This window comes from Rhinatrema bivittatum, chromosome 3 (assembly GCF_901001135.1).
Source record: "Rhinatrema bivittatum chromosome 3, aRhiBiv1.1, whole genome shotgun sequence".
Classification (NCBI taxonomy): Eukaryota; Metazoa; Chordata; class Amphibia; order Gymnophiona; family Rhinatrematidae; genus Rhinatrema; species Rhinatrema bivittatum.
Window position 1 is genome coordinate 460,735,113 of NC_042617.1, and position 20,840 is coordinate 460,755,952.

At 43.7% G+C, this 20,840-nt stretch overlaps 1 protein-coding gene across 1 annotated transcript in view; it reads left to right on the forward strand.

Moving 5' to 3' along the window:
- DDX1 (DEAD-box helicase 1) overlaps positions 1-20,840 on the forward strand; it is a 175,981-nt gene that overhangs the window by 51,456 nt on the left and 103,685 nt on the right. Inside the window, exons 4-7 of the mRNA XM_029595927.1 lie at positions 2,493-2,522; positions 17,306-17,402; positions 17,864-17,911; positions 18,900-18,983. Coding sequence (XP_029451787.1) covers positions 2,493-2,522; positions 17,306-17,402; positions 17,864-17,911; positions 18,900-18,983 — 259 coding nt within the window. The remainder of the gene's footprint in view (positions 1-2,492; positions 2,523-17,305; positions 17,403-17,863; positions 17,912-18,899; positions 18,984-20,840) is intronic.

Below are 20,840 nucleotides of genomic sequence, written 5' to 3' on the forward strand. Positions count from 1 at the left end.
CAGGCTCTGCATACACTTGACTGTAAACGGGCTCTAGCATTCTATCTAGACCGTACAACTGCCCACAGGAAAAGCACTCAACTGTTTGTTTCTTTCCATTCCACCAAATTGGGGCAACCTGTGGGTAAGCAGACTCTCTCCTCCTGGTTAGCGGACTGCATATCCTTTTGCTATTAGCAAGCAGGCATTCCTCTTCAAGACCGTGTTAAAGCACACTCTGTCAGTTGCGCATCTACACTCAGTGCCACTTCCTGATATTTGTAGGGCTGCTACCTGGAGTTCTCTCCATACCTTTACAGCCCATTCTTGTTTGGACAAGGCTGGAAGACAAGATTCCATCTTCGGCCAGTCTGTCTTGTGCAACCTTTTTGCAACTTGATGAACCAACACCCTTCCGCCTGCCCGTTAGGGTTCAGGATTACCAAATTCCACCCCAGTTGTTGTGCCGGTTGCACGTCTTGGGTACATTTGGTGCATATCTTGGACATCCTCAGCTCGGTACTCATCCATATGTGAGGACTACCATCCTGCTTGTCCTGTGAGAAAGCAAATGTTGCTTACCTGTAACAGGTGTTCTCACAGGACAGCAGGATGTTAGTCTTCAAAACCCGCCCGCCAGCCACCAAACTGGCACTGAAGGGGGACCCCTGCTAGCTACAGGGTTAGTGCCATCCTGGGCATGCCCAGTAGGGGCCAGTCAAAGTTCTGGAAACTTTGACAGAAGTGTTCCGTGATTGGGCTCCATCCTGTGATGTCACCCATATGTGAGGACTAACATCCTGCTGTCCTGTGAGAACACCTGTTACAGGTAAGCAACATTTGCTTTATCAGGCAGTCCTCACGCCCACCAGCCACCAAAGTCTACATTCCTTATAATCGAATTACCAACTTTGACTGTCAACTTAACCCTTCCCTCCTTGGCAGAAGCCCTGGGAGAAACATCCTCTGTGCGAGAGGACGATGCACCACCTAGTGAGCAGGTCCTTGCTACAGGATCATTTCCTGCTGCACCAGATTGATGCTTTCCAATCATGAGACTTTCCTCCTCCAAGGCAGCACTAGGGATGACAGACTGGAGTTGTTGGATCTCTGCTACTATGTCCCTGAAGGTCTCATCTGTATACCTCTCTGTCTGCATCAGCTCCGCTAGGTGTGCCACTCTAGCCTCCAGAGATTGAACTCGTTCTTTGAAAGACAGGAGCTCTTTATATTGGATGCACACCTACAACTTCTCACCGATGGGTAAAAAATCATACAAACAGTCTAACTTCAGTTAGTCAGCCAGAATGACTCACTGCTCTCTTGATTAACAAATATTGGTACCTATTCAAACCAAATCACACTACCTCAACACCTTTCCAAGGTGAGTAACTGAGCTGAACTTTTCAACCTTTTTACTTAGGTATACACTGCTCCTAGCTTATTTCTAGCTTCTGGCTACTTTTTGTGGGGTTGTTTGTGTTTAAAAAAAAACACTCTGTTCTGCTTACTAGCTGCCTTACAGACTTTTAAAAATAAACACACTACCTACTGCTTACTAGCTGCCTTATTGACTGACCATTTTAAAACACAGTCTAACTTGTTTATTCACTGCCTTACTGACTATTAAAAGCACAAACACACACACCAACACACTAAATAATATTCCCAAATAGTTAACTTTGCATTCCATGAGGGCTCAGGTGGTATCGTGAGTGAATTTTGTTTGTTATAGCCTGCTGAAATTTGCCAAGTGGCGACATGGTCATCTTTGCACATATTCTCCAGGCATTACTACTTGAACGTAAGGACTAATGAAGCTGCTACTTTTGTGCAGGTGGTTTTGGGGTTATCATTTTGTATATCCCACTAATTGGGATTGACCTACCTGAACGCTTAGGAAGGAGGAGATATTACTACTTACCTGATGACTTCCTTTCATTTAGTGAAGGGTAGGTCAGTCCCAGATTAGTCCTCCGCTACCAGATTTGGATTTTGTGGTTAGCCGCCTTGGGGCGAGCGATTCATTGATAACTGTTACGTGGCTTCTCTAGTTCTTAGTTTGCTAAATATGTTCCTTCTTTTGGCTGAGTTCAATGTTCCTGTTGGATAACACGAACAGTTTCCTGCTGCTAATGATGATCAAGTTTAATTAGGTTTGTCCACAGTTTGACTTTTCCAGAGAATACTGTCAGGCTGATGTCTAGGTGAGACTAAATTGCCATGATTTCACCTTGTGCTCTGTCTCCATCTGCTGGCAGAGATGTATAACCCACTTGGGATTGACCTACCCTTCACTAAAGGAAAGGAAATTATCAGGTAAGTAGTAATTTCTCCATCTTTCATTTTGTGACTCAAAGCATTGAGATAGTGGCTTTTTTTTTTTTAATTTAATCTCAAACTATTAGACAATTTTCATTTTAATACCCAGAAATATTTTGCTTTTTATGAATAGTTATGTTAAAATCAACATTTGCTTTCTCTTTAACTGAAGTAAATTGTCTTAACTGTAGGCTGCAGAAACTGGAAGTGGAAAGACTGGGGTATGTACAAATATACAATATTGTTTATGCAAGGCATATATGCTAATTTGTACTTATGTGACAGTAACCAAAAATATCAGTAAGTTGCCGTTGCTAAATAAAAATGTCTGGCTAAACTGTAATCACGCTTATGTAATTATGTTATCTTATTGATTTTATATACCGTCATTTGGTTGGACCATCACAACGGTTTATAAGTTAATAGAATATAAGCTAATACAATAATTCAGAGTAAAACACATAAATTAAAACTTAAAATAATGCTAAAGTAATTATAAATGTTATGGGGCAGGAGGCCTGGACACCTGTTAATATTTCAAATTCTGTCTGAGAGTTGTTTCTCGAATGCTTTGGTGAAAAGCCAGGTTTTCAGATTTATCCTAAATAGTTTAGGGTCTAGTTGTGTTTGAAGGGATCATGGTAATGTGTTCCAGATTTTGGGGCTTGCCAAGGAAATTGTTCGGTTATTCATGTCACATAGATGGGCTGTTCTTACGGACGGAATAGTTAGAAGGCCTTTACCTTGTGGCATTTGCATAAAACCATATTAACACTTTTATTGGCGTAAAGTATAATCAATAAGTAAATCAATGGCCATGTAATGAGCAACCCTTCACATATTTATGAACACTTTGTGTTCATAAATGAAGCAACAGCTATCTATAAGGACAGCAAACAAGCACATTAAAGGATGTAAACCAAGTGAGGAGGCTGGCTACACACAAAATATTTTGGAGTATTTTAAATGAGAAGAAAAATATCACCTATTTTCCAAAACAGATGGCTAGCATGACGAGATTTTTTTTTTTTTAGTCTAAAGAGAATCCTTTGATGGAGGGCTTGAATTTAAAAGGTGGCGCTTAAAGAAAATTTGAGAATACATTTTTGTTAGCTGTGTTGTAGTATATAAAATACGCACACCTGTGAGTGCTAATAGCCATTGTTTCTTCAGTATTAAATGCATGCTTATTAAAACACTAGCATTGGAATACATGCTTGACAAAAAGAACTGAACTATAGTTAAATAGTTTTGTGGGGTTTTTTGAATTTTTTATTGAGAACGATAAAGCATGTTAAAATAGTACAAACCAATCAAAAGACACCTTCATGACAATGTAAGTTCTTCTGATGCTAACAGGATACACTGCACATACATAATTCAAAAACTGATAAGATAAAAAAAATCAAATTAGTGATCTAAATGGTACATTCCTTTATAGGTAAATTAAAGATAAGGAAGTGCCCATAAAAGTGAAACAAAGGACCCTAAGACTCATCTGAGGTGGGCCCACTGTAATTTAAACATAATCCCTCCACCCCCCGCCTCCCCACAGCTACATGCTAAATCAAAAATAATTTCACAGCAGCATATCACAAAACCAAAAAATAAGAAATAAAAAAGAAAAATAGTACTGAATGCTATAAGACATTCGACAAACCCTAACCGTACAATCACAGTAAAGAGAGCCACCTAAGTGGTAAGCTTAGTAGAAGAGTCAAAATTGGTATCTCTCCAAATTACAAAGGAGGAGCAAACCTTAGTAAACAAAATGTGTGTTTTTTGTCTGTGTGCCGTAATTTTACATAAATGATAAAGCTTAGTTAACCTAGACTGAAACAACTGAAGGCATGGTAAAGCCGGATCTTGCCACAAGTGGGCAATCTCATATTAAGCCAGAAAATAATGTATTTCACCAGTTTTTTTTTATATTTATTACTGGAATCTAATGGGGCATTAAGAAAGGCTTGAGTTTGTGACGGGACTTTGCAAAATTATTTGGAGCCACCCCACCACTTCTTGCCAATAAAGCTGTATTGAAGGGCAGGACCACTAGAGATGAAAAAAGGAACCTAAACCCTTAGCCCTTCCAACACCTATCAAATCCTGTCACTAAGCTTATGTATTTTTTCTGGGGTGAAGTACCAATGCAACAAAACTTTATAGCCATTTTCAATGAAAGAAGAAGAGATTAACCCTCTTCCCAATACTCAAAAAAAGCAACTAAAAAAAACCAAAAAGATAAATCTCTCTCCAGGCATCCTCAGTCAACTGTCCATCTAGATCATGTTCCCAAGCCCTGATATGGGCTGGTGGTGTCTCTAAATCTTTATTCAAAAAAATATATAATTTAAATAGAACTTTTGCTGCTCTATGTGTTCACATAACGACTCAAAAAAGGAGATTGCCCTGGACAGGCTGGAAGTAAGCTGGTTCTCTAACAGAAAAATCGCAAATTTGAAGATAGGGAAAAACCTTTGTATCTGGTAAAAGATATTTAGTTTGAAGCTCTGAGAGAGTCAAAAAAACCCTTAACCCCCCATATATGTTCTCATTGAAAATGCCCCTAGATTTCCACAAATGGAATGCTGCAGTAGGAAGGCCCGGTGAGAGAGAAACATTATGAAACAAAAAAAGGGCCTAGAAAATATCACCTATAATCAATCAATTGAAATTTTCCATTTTGCCCAGGTACTCAAAACATTAGACAAGGAGAAGGGGGGATATATTCTGTAGGTTTCCAGATATATATGGGTTGCCACACTAGAGCCAACAATGGCAATAATCCTAGTAGCCTGATTTAGAAGAATCCAGGATTTCTGGAATGATACCCTATGCTAATCTATAATCACTCGTAAATGAGTGGCTGCATGATATCTGGATAAATTGGGGACCCCCAAACCTCCTTGTGATTTAGAAAGAACAACAACTCTCCTGGCTATTCAGGGGGGTTTACTTTTCCAGATAAAGTGCATTAGTAGTTTTTGCCAGCAAGATAGCAATTTGGGTGGCACTTCGAAGGGAATAGTATGAAATAAGTAAAGAGAGACAATGGGATCACTCACTGGAAATAAAATGTCATCAGCAAACAACGTCAGTGAGTTCTATTCCCTTAATCTTAGACTTATTGTGTATATGGATAGCAAAGAGTCCAAAAAAATCGTGAAAAGTAACAGAGACTGGGCACCAACCAAGAAAGGAGCAGTATATCCGCCATTGACCTTTATTCGGGCGGTGGAGTGGTCATCAATTTATGAATCCAACATAAAAAGGTATCTCTGAACTGCATTTTCTGTAAAGTGGTAAAGAGGGCCAGTGAACTAAATCAAAGGCCTTTTCCATGTCTATAGTAAGCAAAAAGTGAAATTTCTTACGCTGCGCCCACCACATTGAATCCAGTTTTACATATGTTGTCGGAGACCATGTGACCAGGAATGAAACCAGCTTGGTCTGGGTGAATTAAGCTAGATATGAAACCATTCAGCCGATCTTAACTAGGAGTTTTAAATCAATATTAAGGAGTGAAATTGGCCGATAGGAACTGCAACTAGTAGGGTCCCTTCCAGATTTCACCAAAATAGTAATACCAACTGAATGAAAGAGCACATTCATCCCTCAAGCAATTAAACATTCTCGTCAAAGGAGGAACAAGAGATAAAGCAAACCTGGTAAAATCTGAAAGTAAATCCATCTAGACCAGGTGACTTCCCCAGCTTCAGTTGTTTAATCTCCTGTAAAACATCCAATGGCGAAATTTCCTTATCAAGACTGGCCATTGTGTCTCAGACAACTTAGGCAAAGGGACATCATTTAAAAAAAAACCCATTTGGCGATTTCTGTGGCGGGGGTGGGGGGGGGGGAATCTCGGCTACCCCTGGTCTGGCTCAAGACAAGGTGGGGCAGTGGAGGCTTGGGGGTATCTGATTTGGCTTTGTATAATTTGGCCTGTAACCTACGAATCCTCCGTGACTGGTTGACTGACACTCCCATTTACACAGCATTGCAAGCGGATAAGGCAATAATGTTCCCCGTGGCACCGATGTGTGCGCTACAAGCGAGACCTACACACCTTGTCCCATACATTACCCGAAATGTGATGATTTGGCCTTTACGACAGACCTGGCTTAGGTTGATGAAACTTTTGAAGACGCAGAAGGTCTGTGCGTATTTTCTCCCCATTCGGGGAAATATAGACTTCAGCCCGGGGATGCAGGCCACCTACTTCTGGCAATGGGAGGAGAGAGGGATTACTTTCTTAGGGCACTTGATGACAGGGGGAGGGCAGTGTCTCTCTTTTAAGGAATTTATGGCGATGTCGGGGTTTGGGATCACGCACACCTTCCCTTATTTACAGGTTAGACATTATATACAAGCGTTACCTGAGGAGGCAAAGTATCCCTCAACCTATCATACTATTGATCAGGTGTTTCAGTTCCAGAAAGTTAAGGCCCCCACTTTATCCACATACTATAAAGTTTTGGTTCGCACCGTGGAGCTGGAGATGTGCGCTGTGTTGGAAGCTCGGGGTATTCGTGGTCAGTCAGACAATCTTGAAAAGAGCATTTCGGGGAATAGCCAAGCTCTCGAGTGCCACGAGTTACCGAGAAATTCAGTTCAAATTCCTCAGTCGGGCCTATATCTCACCGCAAGCGGCGCAGCAGTCGACTATAGCGCTTACGGCGACCTGTCCTAAATGTGGCGCAGCGGAGGGGACTCTTTCCCACATGTTCTGGGCGTGTGCCTTTGTGAAGCGTTTTTGGCGCAGAATAACAGCTTATTTAGCAGACTTGATAGCTATCTCTTTTCCAGTAACCCCTATGTGGTTTTTGGATGTATGTTTTTGGATGTATTTCCCCAATTAGAATTCGAGACCCAGGCTCCCGACTCCTCCTCCAAAAGGCTAGTTTAGTGGGGAAGAAACTAATACTTTTTGTATGGAGATCCTCGGATGCTCCGTCCTACTGGGCCTGGAGAAATCATTGGCACATTATGATGACAATGGAGAACTTGGAGGCGACGGTCTCACCGAAACGTAGACAGTTGTTTCTGAAGGTGTGGCAACCCTATATTCAGTCCCTTTCCTCGAAGGCTCACAGCTTGGTGGTTAATGATTAACTTTTCTGACAGTAATTATGCAGCAACTGTAATGTAATACAGTACTATTGTTACTCTGTTCCAGTGCTCTATAATACCCTAGTTCCCTTGTCTGTGGTGGGGAGGGGAGGGTGATCAGTCGAGTGTTGGCACATGTCTTGTTTTTGTTGTTCAGGGCTGGGAAGAGCGAAGTGTCCAGCTCTTCCTAGCACAGTTGTTGTTATTGTTATCAAAATTCAATAAAAATGTTTAAACATAAAAAAAAAAAAATAATAATAATCGATTTCTGAGCACTTAATATTGGAGGCAGCGCTGTAAAGGGCTGAGTAAAATCTAAGAAACCACTGGCTAATCTCAAGAGTTTGTAGTAAGCATAGTGCCAGCTTCATCTTTAATTTTAACCACGTTAATTTTGGGTAGCCCTCACTTTTAGTTTATTTTGCCAATATTTTGCCTGCCTTATTCTCAAAAGACAAGCAGTATGGTAGTCTTCGCAACTGGGTGACGTCATCTGATGGAGCCCAGCACAGAAAACTTGTCGGAGTTTCTAGAAACTTTGACAGGCACACTGAGCATGCCCAGCATGCTGCTAACCACGTGTCCACCCTGGGTCCCTCTTCAGTCTCTTCTTTTCCAAAAAGTGGTTGCTATGCAGTTCAGGAGCTTGCGCTTCTTTTTTGCTAAAAGTTTCTATTGCTTCCAGCGCGTCCCATAGGGTCCCCCACCCTCTCATTCGGAGATCAGTAAGCTTTCTCGGGTCATCGTACTTGATTTCCGATGGCACTTCCTCCGATACCTGCCAACCATCAACTGTGCGTCACATTCTTTTCCCAATGACATCGTCCAGCTTGCGCCAGTGCCCCCGGACTATGTCCCTCACAAACCCCCATAGGGTCTCTCATCCTCTCATTCGGAGATCAGTAAGCTTTCTCGGGTCATCGTACTTGATTGCCGATGGCACTTCCTCCGATACCTGCCAACCATCAACTGTGCGTCACGTTCTTTTCCCAATGACATCGTCCAGCTTGCGCCAGTGCCCCCGGACTATGTCCCTCACAAACCCCCATGACGTCTGTGTCCTTTGCCTGGAGGCCTCCCACGATGTCCGCGTTTGTGATCTTTGTGCCCAGATGACCCCAAATGGTTGCAGGATCCACCTCGACAAAATGGAAAAATTGTTAGGGGCCAAACGTTCGGAGATGTCCTCAGAGTTGGGGACCTCCACCCCACTCGGTAAGGAGGCCTTGGCTTTGGCGCCCCTGGGATCTCCCCCCCCCCCCCCCCTCCTCCTTTCGGGCCCGGTCCCGAAATTGGCGCAGGAGACCGCCCGTTGTCTTTCACCCCCTCTCGGTCGGGCTCCTTGATGTCTCCATCAGCTTTGGGGAAGGATCACTGAGATCGCCGAGAGAAGTCCAGGTAGCATCTACATTGATCCTCCTCTTCTTCCAAGCTGGACCGTGAGACGGCATTGACCTCCATGCCTCTCACGAAGTGGTTGAAGGGGAGGACATCATCCCCTCAGACTCCACTGATGCCTCCAGGCGGCCTGCACCGGTGGAGGGATCAGTTCCCATCCAACTGGAGGCTTCTCCTCAGACAGTGTTTTCCTCACAGGCATTCGAGGAGCTAGAAAGGCAGGTGTGGATGGTGGTCGGCAGGGCCTGGAACCTCCGGTTCCCTAGGTACCGCCTCCGCCGCAGGAGCCTGCTCTGCTGGTGCTTGCACCATTGCTGGAACAGTTCGTTATGCTGCTTGCTATGTTATTCACGCAGCTGCAACAGTGCCACAAGCCCCTCAGAGGCCTCTGGGTACACCGCTGCTATTGCCACCAGCCCCCATACCGGTGAGCAACTCGGAGGAGGACAGGCCATCAGGCTCGATGGTGGGCTGGAGGCTCACAGTGATTCTTCACCATCCAGTTCTCCCAGGGCCCTCAGGGTCAATACCACAGATTCCCTCTGTGCCCCTGATACCGATGGCGCCATTGGATCCCTTGAGAATTCCCGATGCTGTTGAGGACCAGGCCAAGCATCCAGATGAGCCTTCATCCTCCCACATCCCCAGAGGGGTCACAGCAAGGAGGAAGCACCTCCTACAATCCCTGGGAAGGGGAAGCCTCCCTATCTTCTTTGGAGGAATTGGAGGCAGTCCAGGTCTGGACATAGGCCATCGACAATGCCTAGAGAGTTATGCCAGTGTAGCCTCCGGCAGTGGAAACTTCCTAACCGATGCCCTGAGTCGGATGTTCAGGCTGCACGAGTGGTCCCTCAGTTAGGAGTTAGCGAACTGCCTCTTCAGCTGTTGGGGAACCCCCGGACAAAGATCTGTTCGCCTCCACAGAAAACAGGAGAGTCTGACATTTTTGCTCCCTCGGCAGGAGGGGCAACTAGTTGATAGCGAACGCATTCTTGATTCACTGGGGATGGGCTTACTGTAGACTTAGCTGCCCCTTCCTCTCATCTCCAGAAGTTGCAACAGGATCAAGGCTCCATGATCCTGATCACTCCCTCCTGGCCCTGTCAGGTTTGGTTTCCAACCCTCCGGGAGCTGGTGGTGCATCCCCCAATCAGTCTGGGAACAGCACAGAACCTCATCACTCAGGACCAGGGCAGGCTCCGTCACACAAACCTGCGGACCCTGGCCCTCACGGCTTGGATGTTGACAGGGTGATGGTAGAGACCCTTGGCCTGTCTGAGGAGGTGACTCGTATTCTTCTGGAGTCCAGGAAACCTTTCACCAGAAAATCCTATAATCTGATGTGGAAACTGTTCTCCTGGTGCGAGGGTCATGGCTTAGATCCCTTCACTTGCTCCCCCTCTGCTCTTCTGGACTACCTGTTGTCTCTTTTTGACTCTGGTCTGCAGACCACTTCAGTGAGGGTGCACCTTAGCGCCATAGGGGCATACCATCAGGGAGCAGATGGTTCTGCAATTTCTTGCCATCTGCTTGTGGGCTGGTTCATGAAGGGTATACTTTAATTGAAACCTCTCACTCGTCCCCAGCAGTTTCCTGGGATCTTAACGTGGTTATCTCTCAACTCATGAAACCCCCGTTTGAGCTGTTGCGATCTTGTGACCTGAAGTATCTTTCTTGGAAAGTGCTTTTCTTAGTGGCAGTCACGTCGACTCACAGGGTAGGTGAACTGCAGGCGCTGGTGTTATACCCGCCTTACACGAAGTTCTATTATAACAAGGTGGTCCTGCATACACACTCCAAATTCCTACCCAAAGTGGTTTCGGAGTTCCACCTCAACCAGTCGATTGTGCTGCTGCTGTTTTTCCTAAGGCCTCACTCGCCGTGGTGAATGTGCTCTCCACACCTTGGACTGTAAGAGGGAGCTCGCCTTCTAACTGGAATGGACATTTCCCCATCACAACTCCACTCAGCTGTTTGTCTCGTTTGACAGGAACAGATTGGGTGTTGCTGTCTCCAAACAGACGCTGTCCCATTGGCTGGCCGATTGCATTACCTTCTGCTACAAGCAGGCAGGTCTGCAACTTTGATGGCCATGTCAGGGCTCACTCTGTCATGGGCCATGTCTAGCTCAGCGGCACACTTGTGGGCGGTTCCCATCCATGAAATCTGCAGAGAGGCACCTTGGAGTTCCCTCCACACTTTTGCCTCTCATTACTGCCTAGACAAGGATTGTCGGCTTCTCGTTTTGGGCGCTCCATTGTCTGGAACCTCTTCAGCCATAAACTCCCAACTCTCCCTCCGTGTCCCCTTTCTTGGGTGCCGGCCTGCTCCTCTAGTTGTTGCAGCTGCAGTTGTTGTGCTCATTGGCACATGTTCTTTGCTGCTCATATTCGGAGAGGCCTGAAGCTACTTAATCACCCAGTTGTGAGGACTACCATCCTGCTTGTCCTTGAAGAAAGCAGATTTGCTTAGCTGTAACAGGTGTTCTCCAAGGATAGCAGGATGTTGGTCCTCACAGAACCCGCCTGCCTCCCACAGAGTTTTTTCTTGCAGTATTTTTATTTTCACTTTTCGCAAACTCTTATAAGCCTGAAAAGGGACCCCACATGGACACGTGGTTAGCAGCATGCTGGGTATGCTCAGTGTGCCTGTCATTTTCTAGAAACTTTGACACAAACTTTCGGTGCCGGGCTCTATCCGATGTCACCCAGTTGTGAGGACTAACATCCTGCTGTCCTCGGAGAACACCTGTTACAGGTAAGCAACTCTGCTTTCCCACCCTCATAGTATCTTTGATGTGCTAGATCCAGATAATGAGCTATTAGGTCAGTATCTAATTCTGCCATCTTGGATCTACATGTTTCCATCTGGTGCAAAGTAGAAGATGAAACTGTCAACTTGTGAGACACTTCTAATCGGGCTAAGTGAGAAAGCAATTCTCTCCTATCCATTTCCCTCAACTTCTTAACATATGCCCGAGCAATTAGTTGACCCCTCAGAACAACTTTCAGGCAATCCCATATTATCACCGGGGGTATATCTGCAGTATCATTAGTATCTAAATATTCTCTGATGGCTACTTGACAGACTCCCTGCCTCAGCAATTTCAAGATCAGCTCCAAACCCTAGTAAAAAAGGGTTTTGAGGCAGGCAAGCATGAGATCAGATCATCTTATGATATCTTTGATACTGCTACAAGGGTATCTGCAGCTGCTATTTCGGCGAGAAGGTGGGCCTGGCTTAAGTCTTCTGACCTTCGTCCTGAGGTACAAGACAGGTTATCCGACCTGCCCCGTGTAGGAGATGATCTGTTTGGCGAACAGATTCAAAGGATGGTGGCAGAACTTAAGGACCATCACGAGACCCTAAGACTGATGCCTTCTGACTATTCTTCTAAACAGCCCTTCAGAAAGGACTCTAAAAAGTCATTTTTCCGCCCGAAGAAGTCCTACCCACCACCAACCAGATCCCGTGCCACGAGACCTTTTCAAAAAGCACAGTCTCATCAAACACGTAAACAAAAACCGCAAGCAGCTCCTCAGCCAGGGTCTGCTTCAGGTTTTTGACTTCCACCTAGAGAGCAGCAGCCAGCTTCCAATGCCTCACATACCAGTGGGAGGTTGATTGTGCCACTTCCACAACATATGGCACTCAATCACCTCAGACCAATGAATACTGGTGATAATTGCTCAGGGTTACCATCTGAACTTTCTCTCCATGCCACCGGACTCCCCACCTCTACTGACATGGAGCACATCCAATCACTTCATCCATCTGGATTAAGAGGTCTCCCTCCTTCTCCAGTCCAAGGCAATAGAACCCGCACCCTACTCTCAGCATGGCCTAGGATTCTATTCCCGGTACTTTCTAATCCCCCAAAAATCGGGAAGCGTTCGTCCTATTCTGTACCTACGGGCCCTCAACAAGTACCTCCAGCGAGAGAAGTTCAAGATAGTAACCTTAGGCTCACTTCTTCCTCTTCTACAAAGAGGAGACTGGCTCTGCTCTCTGGACCTCCAGGACGCATACACTCATATTGCGATAACTCCATCTCATCGCAAATACCTGAGGTTTCTAGTAGGCCCCAAGCACTATCAATACCGAGTGCTTCCATTCGGCCTAGCATCTGCGCCACGAGTCTTCACAAAATGCCTCGTAGTAGTTGCAGCCTTCCTCAGGACCCAAGGTGTTCACGTCTACCCCTATCTAGACGACTGGTTAATCAGGGCTCCCACTCAGCAAGCTGCTCTGTCGTCCCTCAATCTAACCTTACACACTCTAATTTCATTAGGATTTCTCATCAACTACGACAAATCCTACTTAGTCCCATCTCAAACCTTTTTGTTCATTGGGGCAGACTTGGACACCTTGCAGGCAAAGGCTTTCCTGGCTCGACAGCGAGCCCTCACTCTCGTGTCTCTTGCACACCAGCTGCAGTCTCAGCCCTCTGCGACTGCACGCCACTTTCTCATCCTCCTGGGACACATGGTGTCCTCAGTTCAGGTCACACCAATGGCCCGGCTGGCCATGAGAGTCATGAAGTAGACTCTACGGTCTCAATGGACTCAAAGCATTCAGCCCCTGTCAACCATTGTCCACATAACAGACTCACTCCGTCAGTCTCTAGCCTGGTGGAAAAATCTGATCAATCTCCTCCACAGCTTGCCCTTTCAGGCTCCAGACCCTCAATTAATTCTCACCACCGATGCTTCCAACCTCGGATGGGGAGTCCATGTGGCTCTTGGTCTCCAGAGGAAGCCAAACACCAAATAAATTTCCTGGAGCTTCGAGCAATCAGATATGCTCTCAGGGCATTTCAGGATTGCCTCTCAAATCAAGTTATCCTGATCCAGATGGACAGCCAGGTGGCCATGTGGTACATCAACAAACAGGGAGGCACGGGCTCCTTCCTTCTGTGTCAGGAAGCTGCACAGATATGGGCGGAAGTTCTCTCCCATTCGATGTACCTCAGGGCCACCTACTTGCCGGGAGTGAACAATGTGTTGGCAGACAAGCTGAGTCGCATCTTTCAACCTCACGAGTGGTCTCTCAACCCCCTCGGTAGCGAACTCCATCTTCCAACAATGGGGATATCCTCAGATAGACCTCTTTGCGTCTCCTCAAAACCGCAAAGTAGAGAATGTCTGCTCTCTCATTCGCAGCAAACACTCTCTCAGCCCAGAGACACATTCTCCCTCTCGTGGGCAACTGGTCTACTCTACACATTCCCTCCACTTCCTCTTCTCTCGAAGACTCTCGTGAAGTTACGTCAGGACAAGGGAACCATGATCCTGGTAGCACCGCACTGGCCACGCCAAGTGTGGTTTCCAATACTGCAGGATCTTTCCATTCATAGGCTTGTTCCCTTGGGAAAGGACCTGCTTCTGATTACTCAAAATGATGGGTGCTTCCGCCAATTTTCACGCCTTGTCCATGACGGCATGGATGTTGAAAGGATAATCCTTCAGGCACTTAACCTTTCTGAACCAGTTTCCCGTGTCTTGATTGCTTCATGGAAGCCTTCCACGAGAAAAGCTTATTCTTACAAATGGAACAGGTTCACGTCATGGTGCTCTTCTTAGTCCCTTGACCCCTTTACCTGTCCAATCACGAAGCTTTTGGACTATCTCTGGCATTTATCAGTCAGGTCTAAAAACTTCTTCCATCAGAATGCATGTCAGTGCGGTAGCCACCTTCCATAAAGGTATCGGGGATGTTCCTATATCAGCACAACCCCTTGTAACACGTTTTCTGAAAGGCTTGCTTCACCTCAATCCTCCACTGCGTCCTCCGTCCCCTTCTTGGGACCTTAACCTGGTTTTGGGTCGGCTCATGAAACCACCATTCGAGTCTCTTCACTCCTGTGAACTTAGATATCTCACATGGAAAATGATTTTCCTTTTGGCAATCACTTCAGCTCGCAGAGTTAGTGAATTACAGGACCTAGTTGCCTATCCGCCTTACAATAAATGTCTGCAGGACCGGGCAGTACTCCGCACTCAACCTAAATTCTTACCCAAGGTAGTTTCGGATTTTCATCTAAATCAATCCATCATACTACCTACGTTTTTCTCCAGGCCCCATTCCAACCCAGGAGAGCAGGCTCTGCATACCCTTGACTGTAAACGGGCTCTAGCGTTCTACCTAGACCATACAGCTGCCCACAGGAAAAGCACTCAATTGTTCGTCTCTTTCCATCCTAACAAATTAGGGCAGCCTCTGGGTAAGCAGACTCTCTCCTCCTGGTTAGCAGACTGCATATCCTTTTGCTATCAGCAAGTGGGCATTCTATTTCAAGACTGTGTTAAAGCACACTCTGTGAGGGCCATGGCGACTTCAGTAGCACACCTACAATTGGTGCTGCTTTCTGACATTTGCAGGGCTGCCACCTGGAGTTTTCTCCACACCTTTGCAGCCCACTATTGCTTGGACAAAGCCGGAAGACAAGATTCCATCTTCGGCCAGTCTGTCCTTCGTAACCTGTTTACAACGTGACGTACCAACACCCTTCCGCCTGCCCGTTAGAGTTCAGGATACCCTCGGCAAAATATTTTCCTAGTGCCTTGCACACCTGGATACATTTGGTGCATTTCTCGGACATCCTCAGCTCAGTACCTCACAGGACTACCATCCTGCTTGTCCTGTGAGAAAACAAATGTTCCTTACCTGTAACAGGTGTTCTCACAGGACAGCAGGATGTTAGTCCACGAAACCCGCCCGCCACCCCGTGGTGTTGGGTTCGTTACGTTTTCTTATTTTATTTTTCGTCACTGCCTGTAGCTTTTAAACAAGACTGAAGGGGGACCCCTGCTGGCTGCAGGGTTAGTGCCGTGCTGGGCATGCCCAGTAGGGGCCAGTCAAAGTTCTGGAAACTTTGACAGAAGTGTTCCGTGATTGGGCTCCATCCTGTGATGTCACCCATATGTGAGGACTAACAACCTGCTGTCCTGTGAGAACACCTGTTACAGGTAAGCAACATTTGCGTATTCTAAGCTGCTTACAAAACTATATTAATAAAATTCATAAACAAATGAACACATACTTAAAAACAAATCCTGGCTATGTACAAAGAATAATCACCACATCCCCTGTTGTAAATGACGGTACTAGTGCCTAGTTATTTCTGTCGACATTTTGAAGATTTTTCCAGCTCATCTCAAAAAAATAAGTAACATCCTCCGATGAAGGACTCTGTTTTGAAACGAGGCCCCGTCAGGAAGCTTATAAATATTTGTTTTGAAGTTGGAGTGACTTTATGTGAGAGTGCATTTTTCACCAGTTTAAATGTTTTAATGACTGCAGCATTGAGATTTATACAAACAACTTTCTAAAAAATCTTTTCAATAAAGATTTAGTAGAGAAAGTGGTTGTTAATGATTATAAAAATATCATATAATCCTATTTACCTTGGTTGGAGACAGTGGTAAAATCTATATGAAACTAACAACCGTTCCTTCATAATTTCTTTTTTTTTTTTTATATTAAAAGAACAAATTATAATAATCCATTTCCATTCATGAGATAACTGAGTTTTGCATGTGAGGAATTTCAGATAATACCTGGTTTGGTGATTTTCTTTTATTATTTTTTCAAAGAATAATCATGCCATACATACATAAAAGCAAATAAGCAGCCAAGAGCCTGGTTTATTAAGCTTCCCCCCCCCCCCTCCCTCCCATAGACAAAGAATGGGGGAGAAAAAAAGCTTCAGTAAATCAGGCCCTAAATTTGTTAGGTGGCTTTTGAATTATTTCGTGATAACTTTTATATAAAAGTAAGTCTGAGATGTTTAAGGAAAACCAATTATTTATTTGGGGGAAATATAATGCTCTTTACTGGTTAACAAATGTTTGAGGATACAAGTTTAGAGAGTCCTAAGGTCCCTGTTTTTGGCAATCTAGGGACCTTACTAGTCCTGAAAGCTTGCATTTTTTTTTTTTTTGTATTTTAAGTAATGGTTTATACCCTGACAATTCACAAGAAATTATATGCAGGTACAGGAAGTCAATGCTCCAAAGAAGTTTAACCTATTAAAATTATTGAGGTCCATATTGAGCATCATGAGGAGTAGGAGTTTACAAAGGTTACTTTCCGTGAGAAATTAAGTGGGTCTTACTCAGGCAAATCTTCCATTGAATATATTAGCCTAAAATTACTCGGATAACTGTTTCTCTGACCAGAGATTTTTTTTTTTAATTTGGAAATCGCTCATTATTGGTGTTACTTAGCTAAACATAAGACCATGTCTGGAATGCCCTCGGCCTTCCCTCTCTTTACCAGGGTAAAATTTAGGAGGAGAAGGGTGGGAATATATTTGTCTAGAATTTTTTTTTTTTTTTTTTGGTCTGGGTAATTGAAGTTACCTAGATAAAGCCCTTTGAATATAGACCTCTTCATTTCTATCCTATTTATATTGTTTGAATTTCTTTTACAAATTTTAATTTGGCAAGCTCATGCATTTTAAAATATTTTTTATAATGGTATTATATTTTAGGCTTTTAGTATCCCGATCATTCAGATAGTTTATGAAACGCTCAAGGACCATCAGGAAGGCAAAAAGGGCAAAGCCACTGTCAAGACTGGTGGCACAAGTAGGTACATTTTTCTTTCTGATCCTTTTTGGACTTACATCATATCATTTGGATATCTAGCATTTTCCTGCATTAAATTAATGTAAACCTTTTTGTAAAGACATGTGCTGGATTTTTCAGTGCATTGAAATTGTGATGGAAAACACAGCAGTCATTGTCTACTTATTGATATCTTGCAAGTAACTTTGGGGTAATAGTTTCTTAAATAGTTGTAATGAGAGGGAATTCTTTTTAGAGTAACATTTGAGACCTGCTTTAGGACATTTTATTTCAACCTGTATTGGTAGTAAGTTGGTTGGTATAATATCTCGATGTAAAACATGTCATTACTGAGAGTGCAGTACTTTACTTCACTGCAGTGTGTTTTGAGTTTTAAAGTCTTGGCATCATGGTGTGTTAGCCTTCATAAAACAATTAAACTTTGGTTCTTCATCCTTTACTTTTCTGTGTCTCTGTTGTAGTTTTCAACAAGTGGCAGATGAACCCATACGACAGAGGATCAGCTTTTGGTAAGCTGGCATAGCATTATTAATGTGCATTACTATGGTATTTCAATAGTCGGACTGACTGCTACGCTGAAACCTGAGTTGATCTCTTCTGTTCTCTTATGCCATCAAGATGATTATGGACGTGGGAGAGGTTGTACACATGATTGAGGCAGAAGTGGGTTTCAGGGAATATTAATACCTGCTACAGGAGTTGCCACCTGCTAGCACTAAGGACCTTCTTCAAGAAAGATTTCCGTAGGCACGGAATGGGGAAAAGTCCTTTTATTTTCATTTATACTCGAATGCCTTGGATATAAAGTTAGATTACAATTCAAAAAAAATAAAATGTTATAGTTTTTAATATTTTTTTTGTATAAAATGTTTCGAGCTCCTATTTGGAAAAGTAATAAAAACAGATTCATAAACATTTGCAATCTACTATTCATCTCCCCCCCCCCCCCACCTTTTCTGCAGCACTTAAATTAATCCAGTTCAACCGAATCCATAACACTTTTCTTCAAGTATAAATAGTGCCAGTTCTCAATTCTTGAAGTTCTTTCCGGCTTTAGCTTCTAAGGGCAATAAAATAAACTTTTAATGAGTCAGTGTGTGGAGGTGAAACATTTTTTACTGGAAAACAGTAAATACCATCTCATAAAATTCCCGTTTGGATCTTGAACATGTTATAAGCTACAACTAAGCTCTTAACTAGTTTAAACATTGTTTGCATGATCATAAACATCAGCTATTCTAGTACTGGAGGGCACGATAGTGGGCAAAAGAAATAGAAGAAAGCAGAGAGCAGTCTAGGCACAGTTTGGAAACGGGTGACATAGAGGACAGCTGAACATAGAACTGGTGCGCCTTACTTGCTAACCTTCATAACAAAGATGACACATGATGGTGATCATTAAATAAGAATGAGCAGTGTTTAGTTTGAGCAGAAATAAATCTTAAGTGTGACTCGCCAGACATGAATATATTATATAATGTTTTTCTTTTTTCCCAGCAATTGGTTCAGATGGCATCTGTTGCCAAAGCAGGGAGGTAAAGGAGTGGCATGGATGCAGGTCAACTAAAGGAGTCAATAAAGGTAAAACCAGAGATGTTTGCTTCTAAAACAACTTAGCAGCTACACAGTTACTATATTGCATATTTAATTTTTTTTCTTTATTAACTCATGTGGTAGTTAATTTGTGTTCAGAATAGCTGCAGAGCCTTAAAGTCTCCATATACTTGTACATTTTTCGTATTCTACAGTCTAAAAATACAAATCAAAATGCATTAAAGCAGGAATTGATTTCTCTGAGCTACACAACATACTCTATACTTTAATCATGAAAGAACAATTATAGAAATATTCCAAAGTAATTAAGAATAGAATAAAAAGCCAAAAGGTCTTGTTTTCATAAGTCTTCACACCATGAGTCATTTAGTATGTGTCTGCTAACTTTGCACAATGGATGGTGCAATTTTTACCCATTCTTCTTGGCAGAAGAGCTCAGGCTGTATCAGATAGGCTGGGGATAGTTTTTGGATTGCAGTCTTCAAATATCGCAACACATTTTCTATTGAACTCAGATCTGGGCTTTGGCTGGATATTCAGTTCTTACTGACCCAATCCATTGTTGCATTAGCTTTGTGCTTAGGAACATTTTCCTACCAAAATGTTAATCTTTGCCACAATCCCAAGTATATGGCATACTAGAATACATTTTTCTTCCAGGATCTGTATGTGCTTTGCACCATCCATCTCTTCCTTGATTTTTCACAAGCCTTCCTATCCTTGCTGCAGCAAACATAATGCTGCCTGTACCATTCTTTACTGTAGGGACGGTGTTAGCAGGATGATTTGCTGTGGTAGTTTTATGCCACACACATCATATAGTATTGAGACCCAAAAGTTCCACTTAGGTCTTTCAGACTGCAAAACCACCTCAGTCATGAATGCAGTGTTCACTAAGTGTTTGTTTGCAAATGCTATGTAGCACATCTTCTGGCATTTCTTTAGCAGCAGCTTTCTTCTTGCCACCCTTCCATCCAGGGGATGTTTGTGGAGTAATCCTGAAATTGTTGAGCAGTCAACGTTTTTCCTGAGTCTCAGCCAGACAGCTTGGTGGTACCAAGCTGTTTTCACTTTACAATGATGGACCTCTGAGTTCTTTTGGCAAATCTTTGCTCTGAATGTTTTTTTTTCAAATTCTTCATACAACAGAAACTGTATTTGAAGCAGCTGAGTTAATTTGATTGGACACAAGTGGGCTCTATTTACTTTATTATATGACCTGTTAAAAGTCGTTTTTTTTGAACCGGAGCTCATTTTGGGTTTGATCTGATAAAGGGACTGAAGACTTAAGCACTCAAGACTTTTCTTTTCCTTAATTAGGTTTGGGATGTCTAATTTATTTTTTCACAAAGATAGTATAGAGTATGTTCTCTGAGTACAAGCAGGATGGTAGTCCTCACCAAAGGTGATCTCATCAGATGGAGCCCTATGCGGAAAACTTATGTCAGAGTTTCTAGAAACTTTGACTAGGCACATTGAGCATGCCAAGCACGCGGGTTTCCTGTTCAGCCTCTTTTTTTTTTTTTTTTTTTTTTCGGAGCTATGAGCCTCGCTGTTTGAGCTCTTAAAAACTTGGCTTTTGCCTATTGGAAAACTTCGCCTTCAGTTCGTGGAGCCTTCTAAGGAGATCATGGCGGTCCCAGTACACGAGATCCTTAAGGTGTTGCTGCTCCTATTTAAGAAGGCTGATGTATGCGATATGCATGAGCTGCTTCGCCAGTCAGCGGTGGTCAAATCTCTCAAGAGGGCCAAGTGTGCTTGGACCTATTACTTGGTGCCCCGGGGGAAGGACCACAGAGCGATGGATGCTCTTGGGAGGAAGGTGTTCCAAGGCACCATGCTTATTGCTCACATTGCTGCCTACCAGTCTACATGAGCCAATAC